The 15,187-nt window shown below is 40.8% G+C and overlaps 1 protein-coding gene across 3 annotated transcripts; it reads right to left on the bottom strand.

Moving 5' to 3' along the window:
• Positions 1-1,278: 1,278 nt before the first annotated feature.
• LOC118410239 (probable serine carboxypeptidase CPVL) lies at positions 1,279-14,059 on the bottom strand. 3 transcript variants are annotated; one of them, XR_004830541.1, is made up of 14 exons: positions 13,897-14,059; positions 12,468-12,679; positions 11,925-12,040; positions 11,207-11,321; positions 10,731-10,789; positions 10,314-10,393; positions 9,837-9,903; positions 9,135-9,257; positions 7,458-7,589; positions 6,676-6,774; positions 5,761-5,937; positions 3,924-4,106; positions 2,900-3,086; positions 1,279-1,529 (listed from the first exon to the last, which is right to left on the bottom strand). XR_004830541.1 is itself a non-coding variant. In XM_035811801.1 (13 exons), exons 2-13 carry the CDS (start codon positions 12,661-12,663, stop codon positions 1,479-1,481), a joined length of 1,398 nt encoding a protein of 465 aa, XP_035667694.1. In that variant the 5' UTR covers positions 12,664-12,679; positions 13,897-14,059; the 3' UTR covers positions 1,279-1,478. The 3 variants fall into 3 exon arrangements, 2 of the variants coding, with proteins under 2 accessions (XP_035667694.1, XP_035667693.1); XM_035811801.1 differs by lacking the exon at positions 2,900-3,086; XM_035811800.1 differs by lacking the exon at positions 1,279-1,529 and having other exon boundaries at positions 2,294-3,086.
• Positions 14,060-15,187: the final 1,128 nt, after the last annotated feature.

Raw genomic sequence — 15,187 nt, 5'->3', positions numbered from 1 at the left:
TTGTCTTGTGGTTTAGTTTAACATTAGTGGCATTAGAGGAGCTAGAAGTTTCGAGACAGCTTAAAGAGAGACTGCTTAAGAAAAGAGAAGGCGAAGCAAATTTAAGCTGAAGCTGACCAGTCACCATCTGCACAGGGCTTCACGTGCCCTTCCTGCAGCAGGAGTTACCATCTGCACAGGAGTTTACATGCCCTTCCTGTAACAGGAGCCACCATCTGCACAGGGCTTCACATGCCTTTCCCGCATGCCCGCAGCATTAGTCAACATCTGCACAGGGCTTTGCATACCCTTCCCACAGCAGGAGTCACAATCTACACAAGGCTTCACAAGCCCTTTCTACAGCAGGAGTCCCCATCTGCACAAAACTTTACATGCCCTTCCTACAGCAAGAGGCACCATTTGCACAGGGCTTTACATGACCACAGAGATACATCAGTCACCATCTGCACAGGGTTTTACATGCCCTTACTGCTGCAGCAGTCACCATCTGTATACAGTACAAAACCGCTTTTTCTCATTGGACCGGTACAGAAAACCGGACCTGAAAAAATTCGGTGAACCGGATGTTGGAGCATTTGGAAAATGAACTGATTATATGATCAGGCATTCACACGTTTTCGGGGTTACCAGTCGAGGCAAAAAACAAAAGCGGAGCAGAGTAGACTCTATAGTAATTTTTATCAACTTTTACAGTCAATCGTACAGAGGTAGTTAGCCTTCTGGGATTTTTAAAACGCCAGTGGGAGTCGAATACACAATACAGATTTCTTTGTGGACCATTGTTTTGAGTATCGTCCATTCACATGTTTTCACATAATGAATTAGGTACAGGTTCAGGTCCGGACCTGGACCTGATCCTATAAAGCTATGGCTCTGAACCGGGCCTGGACCTGAATTTGCTGCACCGGTACCCATCCCTAATGTAAATATATTCATCATAGTCTTAAAACAACAAACAAGAATGTTAACAATCTAAGTGTAGCTATAGCTAGATATCTTTGTGAAGTTTGTTACAAGCCCACAAAGGGTTGATTTCTTACTAAGTTTGTACATATACATTTCATATCTCCTCATTGAATATCCCTGGCTAAGGCCAACAATTGAAATCTCAATTAGTTTTGAAGTAATACACCATATGATATATCTAAAAAAAATGATGCCAGTATGTGAATAAAAGAAATGTTACCCAAGCGAGTTGACTTTATTATAAAATCAAATAGTCAGGAAGGTTCAATAATGACATAACACATAGAATATGGTATATGGAACGATGAATTTTTATTCAATTTCACGTAATGTTCATTGACGGTGGAATCGACGTTGACATTCTATAACGTTAGTATAGATTTCACGATATTTTCTTGCAATCTGCGGCATGTAACTGTTCATTTTGCGGCTGAGTTGTACGATTTGCAGTATGGTTCAAAATCCGTTTTCTTTGGAAATGATAAAAGATTCATTCTCATGGATCAAAAGCGTCACCTAGCGATGTTGAAAGGAACCGCAGCACTTCCAAGACAGGTGTCGCCCTGTAAAAAGCATTATGATATGCATTAGCAACGGTTTAGAAATGAACTAGCAATATGCTGACGAACAACTAACTGCTCATCATGTTTGATGAGAGTAGTGTAAAGAAGGTTTCCAGGAATCCGTGTATAACGCCGCTATTAATTAAACCCTGGCCCTATATTTTTGTAATACCAGGTTGTCAAAGATCGATTAAGTAACAAAGAAATAAACGATAAGTCCAACACCACAAACAGTCGTGATTGTGTGAGCGGGAAATGTTAGGTGTCTAGAACCAAGACCAGGAGAGTATCTGCGATTAGATTCAGGACAGGTTTAGTTGGTGGATAACGAGAAACACACAAAGAACAGCTGCTTTCTTTCTGTACCTATGTGTACCTGACCGTGTGTGTGTGTACCTGACCGAGTGTGTGTGTGTGTGTGTGTGTGTGTGTGTGTGTGTGTGTGTGTGTGTGTGTGTGTGTGTGTGTAAACATATCAGCGTGTGTACGCTCGTGTGTGTGTGGAGTTGTATATGTATGCAAATGTTTTTCAGGTCACCTTCTTCTGTCTAACTAGCCTGATTGTAACTTTTGTTCTTCCGCTGAATTCCTGTTGTTGTTGTTTTCAAGTAAAATGCTTACATGGCATAAATTAGAGGTCGACGAACACATCTCTTCGCCAAATAATCATGCCTTCATTCAAGACTTTAAGGTCTTATTCATGTATTACTAAATAGTAACCTACCCCAAAAGCAAATGACTGCATGAACTGTGTTCCTCACAAACCCACAAATGCTACCAAAACAACACTGTGACCACAGATGACCCGATAGCATCCCTGGTCAATCAGAGCCTAATTTTTCTGACAATCAAACTGTAATTTTGGCTACGCTAAATGTGAATCATATTGATATGACCCTCCAAACTGACAAGAAGCCTTTTATTATGTGGTCCAAAAAGAATGACGTCCTTCCCGCCATTATATTGGTATCCTAATTACCCTTAGAATGACACGTTTCTATAAACTTGTACATTTTCAACATTTGTTCACCGTGATAGGGCCAGGACCCCTCTTTCACACCATTCCTTATTGGTCGCTTTTATATTATAGGTATATTATAAATGTTTCCGTTCGATGACTGACGTGAAAAATAATCTTTATGGATGCTAGGGTGACATTTCCAAACCAGTGCTCAGCAGGACTGTTTGCAGGAATGAATAATATTTACACAAAATGCATGAAAATGCATGACTGCACGGTAAATACATACAAATATAAAATAACTAATCATGAGCATAATTAATGTTTATTTCTTGATATACACTTTTATTTTTTATTCCTGCAAAAAGTCCGGACAAACCCCGGTTCGGAACTGTGTTTGTGAACCTACCATCAACTTTTTCACACGTGTTTGGAAACATTGGCCTTACTAAACTGTCAATCAATTAAAAGCTCTTTTCTGATTGGCCTCCAGACTGTCATTGAAAACCTTTGCCAGACACGAATCTGTCAATCATGTCAAAGGCCCGCTCTGGTTGGTCGAACGGAAGAATATGGCCACCACCCTTGACGATCACCTGAAGAAGACAGCAAAAGCAAAATTTTTAAGTTTATGCAAGGTAGACATTTGGAGTGATATGAATATTACTCATGCAATGATAAAACAATATAACAGTAAACCTATACTGGCAGTTTAGAAATTTCAGAGTTCTGTTTCTTTGTGGATTCTGAGTTAGTGCAGAACATATCTTATTTCTAATCTTTCATGTCCATCTTTATACCAAAATATTACATCTTATTTTAAGTATATTCATTTTATCTGGTCAAAATTTCTGACCTCCTTAAAGAATCAAGATATTTTGGTCCTATGCCTTTCAAGGGTTGATTTTAATCCTACTTCTCATTTTTCTTTATTCCCTTTCAAATTCTCACAAGGTAGAAATTACCCACCTCCCGGACAAAGCCAGCCATCTTTATGTGTGAAGGGATAATCATAGTATAGTAACTTTCCACAATGTTCTATTTTAATTTTACAAAGTCTCTAGACCACCTGGTAGACATTATCTACCTTTCGGAAAAACGTGGCCACCTCTGTGTCTGAAGGGTTAATCATATTAACTTTCCACAATCTTCTATAAGCCCTTTCACAGAGGTTACCACGCATGCGCAGGTGAGAGGAACTGTGGGTAATATGTCGAAGTTGAAGGTCCCGGAACGTAAACATTCCGCCATTTTCCAGGCGCCATTACGTTCCGCACATTGAACATTATACAAATGCAAACAATGGTAGAGACGAGACTGTTAACATCTGAGGGCCTTCAACTTTGACATGTTACCCAGAGTTCCTCTCCCTGCGCGCGCGTGGTAACCTCTGTGAAAGGGCTTATTGCCTAAATTTTACTCCAAAGTCTCACCTGATAGAAGTTGTCCACCTGTAGGGCGAAGCCGGCCACCTCAGTGTCTGACGGGTTAATTTTCCACACCGTCCTGTCAGCCGCTTGGTACTTCTCCAGCTTGGACCAGGGGAGTCGTTGGAGGAAGGCTTCAGTCAGTACCCCAGCTACAATCACGTCCAGCTGCCCATTGTACATCAATACCTACAAAACAAGATCAGGGCATGTCCAGGTAAAACAAAATACCTTAACCCTCAAACCGCCGTATGGGGTCAAAACTGACCCCAGGCGTATACCAATGCGTGCCATTATGGCATTTCTGATTGAAAACAAATTTCCTTCCAGGAGTTTGTATATATGTCCTATAACTTCTTATACGTTTTTACCGAGGTTGGCTCATTGTTGATAAAGTTATCCTAGAAAGTTTATGCATTGTCCAGGGGGGTCAAAACTGACCCCAGCATTTTTTTAAACGAACTTTTGTGACCCACACCTAAACTACTTATTGTAGGATCACGAAATTTTCAGAGAATGATGTACATGCAAGCCAAAATTATTGTAACAAAGTTCGTGCCATTATCATGTAATATGACGACATTATGACGTCATCTAGGTAATATCGGCCGCCATCTTGGATTTTGACTGATGACGTCATCAAATTAGCATAAATTATGAATATTGAGTCATGAAATTTACGTTGAATTTTATAAGATGCGATAAGCAACTGTTATTTGCCAAGAAAACCTTAAAACTTAAATGTTTTATACAAAATTAGAAAATTTCGTAATAAATATGTCTGTCAGAATTCCGTTGCCATGGCACCGTGAAAAATGATGAATATACTTTGTTCACTGAAAATTTTTGCTATTAACATTTTCTAAAAAGTTACCAAGTTTGGTGGCCCTAGCATAAGCCATTTGGGCGCTATATGGCATTGAAGTTGGTACAGGCATCAAAAGCCTCCTTCCCGGTCTGAATAGCGTTGGTGCAAAATGTGGTCCTCAAGATCTTGTGCATAAATTATGATAATGAGCTAGAAGTATTCTCACCTAATCAAGTCAGACTGTTCCACATAGATCAATGAAACTATACATATATACAAATCACAAAAAGAGTCACTGTAATTGTACAAAACGTTTTGGGGTCAGTTTTGACCCCATACGGTAATCTACGTCACAAAAAAGCTACGATGGTTTGAGGGTTAAAGTTTGCAGTTTGCTTTTCAGTTCAGTTCATCCTCAGAGAGGTAACACCGTGACTGTCAAAAGGTCACACACAGTCACACAGACACACACCCTCTCTCTCTCTCACACACACACAGTGTCTCTATCACCAACACACACACACACACATACACAGTCACACGAAGTTTGACAAAGTTTATCTTGACCTTCCTCTTCCCTTCCAGAAGTTCCAAAGTTATGATGACAACCAATATAAGGATACACAAACAGACATAAACAAAAAGACAGACAGACAGACACACACACACACACTCTCTCACACACACACACATACACACACTCTCTCTCTCGCTCTCTCTCTCTCTCTCTCTCTCACACACACACACACACATACACACATTGGCACACTCACAGTCACACACACACACTCACACACAAACACACACACACACACAGACACATACACACACGCACTCACACACACACATTCTCTATCTCTCTATCACACACACAGTATATATACACATAAACACACACACACAGACAAATACACACACATACACACACACACACAGTCACACACACTCACACACACATACATACACACATACACACACACACACTCACACACACATACATACTCGCACATACACAAGATACACTAGATTTATTACCTTGTAGTTGTTATCCATGATGGTGATTATCCAGGGCGCGACAGACTGCATGAAGTCAGTCAGAAGATGCTGATGCACGTCTGCCCCATCGTGGAGGGTCAGGTTCCCTGCATGGATGGCTTTCCTAACCTCCGGTTTGGCCAGGTACGTCCAGAAGTACTCCTGCTCTGGTGGCTCCTACAGCAGGGACAACAAACATGGTGAAAACTGAAATTTGTTTTGGCTCAACAAAGAGTGTGCCGCACAAAAATCAATAGTTATCAATCATTAATCAAATCATATAGTCAATTTTTGAGAGGCATTTATTGATTGATAATTATCATATAGCCAGGCACCGTGGACCAATCAGAAGATTGCCATTTTGGTTATGACGCTTCGCTCACTCGGTGGTTTTATTCGGTGGTTATAAAAAGGATCATGCGTTATGACACCATATACACCTCGTAGCGGGTCATTAACCCTTAATTATTATGGTCAATTATTGAGTATCAAATAAAGGGACAGAAAATGTACCTCCGTAAATGTTTGCACAACTTCACATGTACGAATTGTAACATCGACGGTGAAAACTCACATTTGACTTTGGTTTGCGATCCGTACATATGCATGTTCAACTGTTTTTTCTAGTTAGATGAACTTGTATTGAATTGTTTTTGCCAGTTCATTCCAGTGACGCTGAAGAAGAGTGATGGATGTCACTCAAAACGTCCGGAAGTAAATCTCCATTTTTATCTAGTTGTAGAGATTGAATTATATTTGAATTATACTTGTCTAAGAAGTGATTTTGTTCACACACGTACACAACCGGTGACCGATCATGAATAAACAAATGTTAAAAGTAACCAATCTAAGACTTGAATAACTTGTGTCTTAAAGATATAGGACAAAATCTAAGACATCTGTGAGTTGACTTACCACAGTCCTGAGGTAGTTGTAGTAGTTGGTTCCACCGGTGATGTTGTAGAAGTAAGTAGGGTAGGGAGTCTGGGAACCGGCGATGAGGGCATCAAATGTCTAAAGCATTCAGTTAATAGGAATTTTTCATGAATCAGTGACTGTATTAACTTAAAGATAAGTACACGTACCTCCAAATTTTCGATGGCTATGAAAAAATCCTATTAACTGTGAACATACGAAACTAATGAATCTCTTCAACTAAAGCATTCAGAAAATCAACAACTAATCAATATCTATGACCTTCACCGAGAAGGTTATGTTTGGGTAGCGTGTGTCTGTGTTTTTGGGGAGAGGGGCAGATGAATGCCTGAATGGATTGTATTAACTTTTGTTTTATGTGGGTAGGCCTTGATGAGACCTGGAAACGATTCGTTTTTTGGCCCCCTAGTGGCTTGTTACTGCACTACAGCTAAAATTCATGGGTTTGATATCTGGAGTTCTGGACATGCCATTTTTATAATTTTTAAGTAGTAGATAGCTCTTGAGATCGAGAGTTGGTGGTGTTGGTTTGGGCCATCTGGTGGCTTTCTTGGAACTGCAGGCGTCAGCTTAGTTTGTCTTGAGTCTGGTTAGGGGGACTCAGAGTGAATACAACGTGGTTCTGTCACACGTGTGTCTGTGCGAGATTATTTCCTGGCAACAGAGGGAGACAGGCCATGATAACACACAGCCCATCCCGTTGGCCATGACGTGGAAGTTGATCTTGAACTTCAAGACCTGGTATCCATGTTCATGCTCACCTTATATGCTTCTACGTACAGTTTTTGGCTGATCTGTGTCTCCATCAAGTTCACGGTCGCCCCGACCTGGAAAGCCTGATTGTGATTGCACAACCCTGTGTTGTACAGGAAGTCTGGAAAGGCATGGAATTGCTGGGGAGAACAAAAGAAATTACTGATTATCGGTTATAAATATCTAAAATAAACTGAGATCAATCCGCGTCTGATTACTACAAAATCGTTATTGAAGATTTCAGTGAATAATATTTGTTTTTAACCTACAAGATGCATGTCAAGAAGGCTGGCGTTGATTTATCAACTATTAATTATCAAACTCATCACAATCCCAGTGTGCTGAGCAGGAAGGCTTGTATACGTAACTGCGGCATTTTGCTGGGAGATATAAAAATCATCTGTTTATTGATTATTTAATGATGATTAGTTACTGATTATAAACTAGTGATAGTCAACTAATGATTTTAAATTATTGATTATCAATTATTCATTATCAATTCTTCGAATTCGTTAGTGTGTAAAATCATTGATTATTTCTTTATTCGGACATAAAAGAAATAATAATAAATAATACATGTTTCCCGGGTCACGTGGGTCATGCGGCAAAAGGACAGAAAAATGTTGTTAGGTAAAACACACTGCAACAACATGAAGCATGCTTGCATATTGACATTGATACTGACATAACTAGGGATAGGTACCAGTACGATGTACCGTTACAAGACCGTTTTTTCTTATTGGACCGGTCCAGAAAAACTTGACCTGAAAAAGAAATTGTTGGACCGGATGTTGGACCTATTGGAAAATGAACAGATTATACGAGGGGCGTGCAATTAGTAATGGTCCTGACCCATTTCCCATAGCAGGAGATTAATGAAACTTGGCACAGTTATTAGTCTTTCTCTTCATAGGAATCACCCAGAGTTATGCATTTCTCCCATCGTTTGATGCAGCTCTGGACACCGATTTTGTAGGACACCCCAGGTTGGTCCTCCAACTGATGCCTCATCAATGGCACAAGAGGGACGACCAGGTCTGGGAGCTGTTTCCACAGACTTCCAGCCACGTTTGAATTCAGGATGCCAGCGTTTTACAAGGTCATATGATGGGGCATCATCACCATAAGTTTCATTTATTTCATCAAAAGTCTTCTTTGGTGTGCGTCCTTTCAAATACAAAAACCGGATCACTGCGCGACACTCAACTGGTTCCATTTCACACCTGGTCCATTTCGCACCTGACTAAGTTCAAACACCAGTAAATCAGAAACCACAATTAGTTCAGAGCTGTCTTTTGCAACATAACCCATAGAGATATGAATTATTACACATACAAAATTTCATTTAGATCAGACAACTGGAAGTGGGTCAGGACCATTACTTATTGCACGCCCCTCGTATGATCAGGCATTCACGCGTTTCGGGGCTTACCGGTCGGGGAAAATAACGAGCGAAGTAGAGAAAATTTTATAGATAAAAATAATGGTACCGAAATGGACCGTTGTTTTGAGCACCGTCTATTCACACGTTTTCACATACTGAATCAGGTCCAGGTTCAGTCCGGACCTGGACCTGAACCTCTGGACCTGAACTGGACCTGGACCAGAATTTTCTCTACCTACCTGTACCTACCCCTAGACGTAACTGACGTTATATCAAGTTGATACAATCGGGTGTTACGTACATTTATAGGGTCACACCATCCGTCCCCGATGGCCATGCCTTTGAAGTTGATCTTGAACTTGGCTGTTGGGTTCTCCATGTGGATCTTGTAGCTCAGTGCTGGGACATACTTACCTGCATACGACTGGGAAAGTACAAATGATGAATTTTTTTTACAATTGACTTTTTATTGTAGCACGATAGCTAGCAAGGTAGCAAGTTTCAATTTTAATCTTTAAAAGAAGATGATAGCGTTGTGAAACGGTAGTTTGAAAAATAATTGGTGACTGTAGTTGAAAAATAGTATCAACATCTAAATCTTTGTTCGGATTGAATTCTTAAGGACAGATCTATGCATTATTTCTCGTCCCAATTTTTCATTATGGGTTAATTTACTTTGTTCATTGTGGAGAAAAAACAACTTACTCCATTGTTCATGTGGAGAATTAATCCAAACACGTTATTCATACAATGTTTCTGACAAGGCCTGACAAAAGTTAGCTCACAAAACCAATTTGAGGGGCGATGTTAAAAACTCGTCTTGTTAATGATATGTTCTTTGATCAATTGGACTTCTTGGTGCGTATTCTACCAAAGGTGAAATTCTTAAAAACGTAGGCTGATTGTTAAAATAAGATCATCTTCCTGAGTTTTAGATCCCTTTAGATATTGAAGGAGTCACAGAGAATATCACAGAGAGTGTAAAGGTTCACATCAGCCTTACCACTCCTGTGACATAGAAATCCCTCTCCTGGAAATCTGGATAGATTTGGTAAAACTGCAGCAACGCACTGTGAGGTGGAAACATCTCAATCAGAATTTTACAGAATAATGAATCTTTCATTCTCCTACGCAGAGACATCCAATGGCGTTAGTAAACAACCGCCTGCCTGTACTCTGCTACCTCAACTGTCACCAACAGTTACTGACCGCCCTGCTTATAAATATTAATGAGCTTACCCTTATATATGCAAGGTTTCTGAAAACTGAAACTTCTCTGATTGACTGACAGCTGGCGACGGCCACAGGAGCTGATCATGACGGTTGAGATAGCAGAGTACAGAAATGCGGCGATTTGCTAGCGCCGTTGGATGTCTCTGTGTAGGAGAGTGGAAACTTTATTTTCCAATGATCTCACAGTACTTTTCCCTCCCTCCAAATATACACTTTTTTTTCTTTTTGGATGCAACGTTTTTGTTACTTGTAGAGGTTGTCAGCTATTTCTTCCTGGGTTGTTGAGAATCCAGCATCAGACTTGGTGAAACTGAATCCTGTTCCAACCTGCAAATGACAAAGCAGTCTTTTTGAAATTTCACGTAAGAATTATTAGTTTAAATAGATACATACCATGATATAAAGCACCCAAATGTGCGAGTTTCTAGTCGCCAATGTTTGTGAAAAGGCATGGAAAAAACTAAGCAACTGTTGTTTATGGCTATATTTATTGTTAGTGTTGTTTGTCTTGTTTGTTTGTTTGTGAGCAGCCTTATATTACTTAAAAGGTTGTTTATACACAACATGCAGTGCACAGTGGATAATGAACCTAACCACTGTTATTGTTTACTGTTTACATGTTTTTGTTTGTTTGTTTGTTTTTGAGTAGCTTTGAGGTACTTACAGGGCTGTCAAAGTACAGCATGGAGTAGGCAGAAATCCAGGTCACGTTTTGACTCGTCACTGAAAAACAAAGTTACTGTTGTTTTGAAATACATACTAACCAAGCACAGAAGCTCATCTTATTTCTAAAAAAAGTCCGAGACCTCAGCCTATCAGCTGAGTTGTCAGTTATCATATGGCAGCACACTGAGGTGATCTAGATATCTGCATATGTGTCTATATAGCCAGTATAACCGCCCTTCAGTGTAACACAACAGCTTCTTTACCTGTGCCTATATAGACAGTATATCAGCCGTTCGGCGTAACACACAAGCCTCTGTATCTATATATCTGGTATAACCGCCATTCGATGTAACACACCAGCTTCACAGGGACATGACGCGGCAGCAGCTGATTATATTACCGTTCGAACAGACCGTCACATCTAAACGGTTCCCACATCTTAAGTTCCTAATAGTCTTTAAAACACCAACTCACACTGAGAATCCTCTGTGATGTAGAATGGCCCAGTCTCCGTGAAGATTCCGTACATGGCTGTTGCACCCGGACCACCCTCGAGGAACAGGAGTAACGGGGCGTTATCTGGGTCGGTCTGGAGGAACATCCAACAGGTACATAGTCAAAAGTTTAAACCGTACACAAAAAAGCCCTTATAACACCATCATCCTTTTTAGGAAAATGAAGCAAATGGAGATACAAAAAGAACCAGGAATTCATAGAACACATCGTGACTGATTAGTGCAAGTAAGATCCAGAAAAAAATTCACTGTTGTTGGCTTCGGTACTTTAAAATTGTAGGTTTTGTTAGTGTTGTAGGTTTTGTTAATGACCAGTGCAAGGAAGAACCAGAAGCAAAAATTACTGCTGTAGGTTTCGTTACTTCGAGCTTGTAGGTTTTGTTACTTTTGTAGGTTTTGATACTGCTGTAGATTTTGTTAGTGTTGTAGGTTTTGCTTCTAACCAGTGCAGGGAAGAACCAGAAGAACTGCTGTAGGTTTCGTTACTTGATAACTTTAGGTGTTGTTACTTTTGTAGGTTTTGTTACTGCTGTAGGTTTTTTTTTAGTGTTGTAGGTTTTGTCACTGATCATTGCAGGGAAGATCCAGAAGAACAGGTTACTGCTGTAGGTTTTGTAACTTTTGTAGGTTTTGTTACCGCTGTAGGTTTTGTTACTGTTGTAGGTTTTGTTGCTGACCAGTGCAGGGAAGAACCAGAAGAACAGGTTACTGTTGTAGGCTTTGTTGACAGTCAGGTAGCCTGAGTAGCTTTTGACTGATGTGCCAGGAAGGTGTACCTCACTCAGCGTTTGGGCTGTGTGCAAAGACATATGATAAGACACATGATAAGGCAATCATATGATAAGAGATACACATGGTAAACTTAACGGAAATGAAATGTTACAAAAATGATATGGCATTTGTTTGACTCTTGACAAACCTTTCACTGACCATTTATCTCTGATCCTTTACCTCTGACCCTTCACCTCTGATTCTTTACCTCTGATCCTTTACTTCTGACTCTTTACACCTGACCCCTTACATCTGCCCTTTGACATATATTTTCCAATGTCGTGACCTTTAACCTCTAAGTTCGCGGCGCTAAGTCTGACTTCTACACCCTTGGCCCACCTTTCTGTGCCATGCTCCTTTACCTCTGACCCTTGACATACATTTCCCAGTGCACGGTACTAAGTCTGACCTCTACTCCCATGATCCTTAATACTTGACCCTTGACCCACCTTTCTGTGCCATGCCCTGCTCCAAATAAGAAGTAAGGAATAGAGGGTCTCCGTAGTCCTGACCCTGCTGGATGTCGTGGTGCACCCTGGGAAACTTGGGGCGGAACGGGACGCCATTACTTGATCTGACCGCTGTGGACTTCTGGGATACCAGGATCACCACAAGAAACACGATACTGCATCTTAACCCCTGCATCGTCTTATCTCCGAGTCTGCAATATTAAGTTGGAAGATCAGTTTACACATCCAAAGGCAATATTCATGATGGCAAACGGGGTACAAATTATAAGTGAAACTGCATGCTCTTGTCTTTATCATTATGATAGTATATTCAGACATATCTATTACATTCAATTAAAGACAAAATTTTGCTGAATCTAAGATATAAAATATTGTAAATACAATGAAGTTGGCGGGGATTTGATTTGGCAGTAGTGGCAAAAAGGAGTGTTCGCGGTAGTTTTGAGTTTCCATTAGCACCATATACTGTAACGCTAGCCAAATATTGTAAAGGAAAAAAACGTGGTGAAGCGGCTACCGCGAAAACACCGAACTTAAAACGACCACTAACATCTCTGCATTAACAGTAGTCTAATCATGGAGAACTCTGTGGAGAGACCTGAGTCTCATTAAGGTGAGTCTGACCTGAGGCGTACATGTGACCTCTCTATGACCCCAAAAGAGGTTGGCATGTAACGATGACTATAGAAGAAGAAGAACTGTATTGCACGACAAATGTAAAGGATACAATGTGTGGCAACTTGTACATACAATACATACAGAGCAGTTTAACTATATGAGAGGCTAACATCTAAAAATCTAAAAAGAAAGTAATTCGTTTTACGAATGGTAATAGTATAAACAATCAGGCTAGCGTTATGTGCTGCTTCAGGACTTGTGAAAAAATATTTCTCCTCACCTATCAATGATACACAGTTTCCTTTGCCTGTTTCCATCATTTATTCAAATTAAAATTAAGATTCGTAGATTAAATGACAGGCTCGGTAAATTTACGTTACCTGTATTTGAGTGCATTGAATCTAAAGACAGCATGTACAATTATAGTATATCTGTAATGCTAAGATCATAGCATAACATTTAACCAAGAGTTAAATACCAAGAGAGACAATTGACTAAAAAAAGAACCATGTGTTACTCAGCACCAAGATACCACGTCTAGCGTAATAATAGAAGTAAAACAAGGACAACAACAACAACAACATTGATAACATTAAGTTCACGATATTGTGTACTAATGTCGTACACACCAGCTGGGTGGATATGGAAGAAAGAAATAGATAACTATTCGCAGATTTTTTTGCAAACATTTATGATGTTTCAAATGAAAATCATGCCTAAACACAGTACTCACGTAAATCAACGTACATTTAAGAGCCATATAGAATTGAGCTTAACCTTATTCACGTACCGACGGAAACGCTGTGCTATGCAAACTGCGTCGATGTAACGTAAAAAAAAACACCAAAAACGTAGAAACAATCTTTAAGAATCTATACCAGTCTTGTGCGGATGTGAAAAGTACCAGTTTGACCTGACAACTAGGTCAACAACGTGAACTTTAGTCATATGATTCTCACGCCCCCTATTGTAAACGTGGTATCGGACCGATGTTTGTCAACAAGGAGTTGCGGAATGTTCTCGCGCAACCTTTGGCCCATGAGCCTGTCTCGCCAACACATATCGCACGGAGGCGCTGTTTGATAGTCCAGGCTAGGCACAGAACATGCCTGTGCCTCAAGGCCGACCGTTTGTGTTTTGTTTCGAGGTTTTGTTCAACATCAGTGGCATTAGAGGAGCTAAAAGTTTCGAGATAGCTTGAAGAAAGACTGCTCAGGAAAAGAGAAGGCGCAGCAAAGCTGTATCTGACCAGTCACCATCTGCACAGGGCTTCACATGCCCATCCTGCAGCAGGAGTTACCATCTGCACAGGGCTTCTAATGCCCTTCCTGCAGCAGGAGTCACCATCTGCACCGGGCTTCTGATGCCCTTCCTGCAGCAGGAGTTACCATCTGCACAGGGCTTCAAATGCCCTTCCTGCAGCAGGAGTTATCATCTGCACAGGGCGTCACATGCCCAGCCAGCTGCAGCAGTTACCATCTGCACAGGGCTTCACATGCCCACCCAGGAGCAGCAGTTACCATCTGCAGATGGCTTCACATACCCACCCAGCTGCAGCAGTTACCATCTGCAGATGGCTTCACATGCCCCCCCCCCCCCCCCAGCTGCAGCAGTCATCGTCTGCACAGGTCTTCACATGCCCACCCAGCTGCACCAGTCACCATCTGCACAGGGCTCCACATGCCCACCCAGCTGCAGCAGTCACCATCTGCACATGGCTTCACATGGCCATCATGCAGCAGGACGTGCAGATCAAACATTGGGCTACACAGCCACATGCATGCAAGGCAGAGGACAAACTTGCCACTAATCTTCGTAAGCGAAGAAACAGCCATCATCCCGGAGGCCAATCAGCATTTATATATAGCTGATACTTTTCAGGCATATGTTGGATGGGAGTATTTCAGGACCTGTTTTTTTGACAGCCCCTATGGGTGGGTCGGCTGCCAAAAAAGGTATATCAGACCTCTGTTTGGAGAGTATCTGCAAGTGTATTTGTTTGGAAATCATTTTGTTACAACTTACATCCATAAAGAGAATTTTTACACTCTGATCTAGAAGTGATTCTACCGCATCATTAC

Source organism: Branchiostoma floridae, chromosome 2 (genome assembly GCF_000003815.2).
Source record: "Branchiostoma floridae strain S238N-H82 chromosome 2, Bfl_VNyyK, whole genome shotgun sequence".
NCBI lineage: Eukaryota > Metazoa > Chordata > Leptocardii > Amphioxiformes > Branchiostomatidae > Branchiostoma > Branchiostoma floridae.
This window is presented reverse-complemented; position numbering and strand designations above follow the sequence as displayed.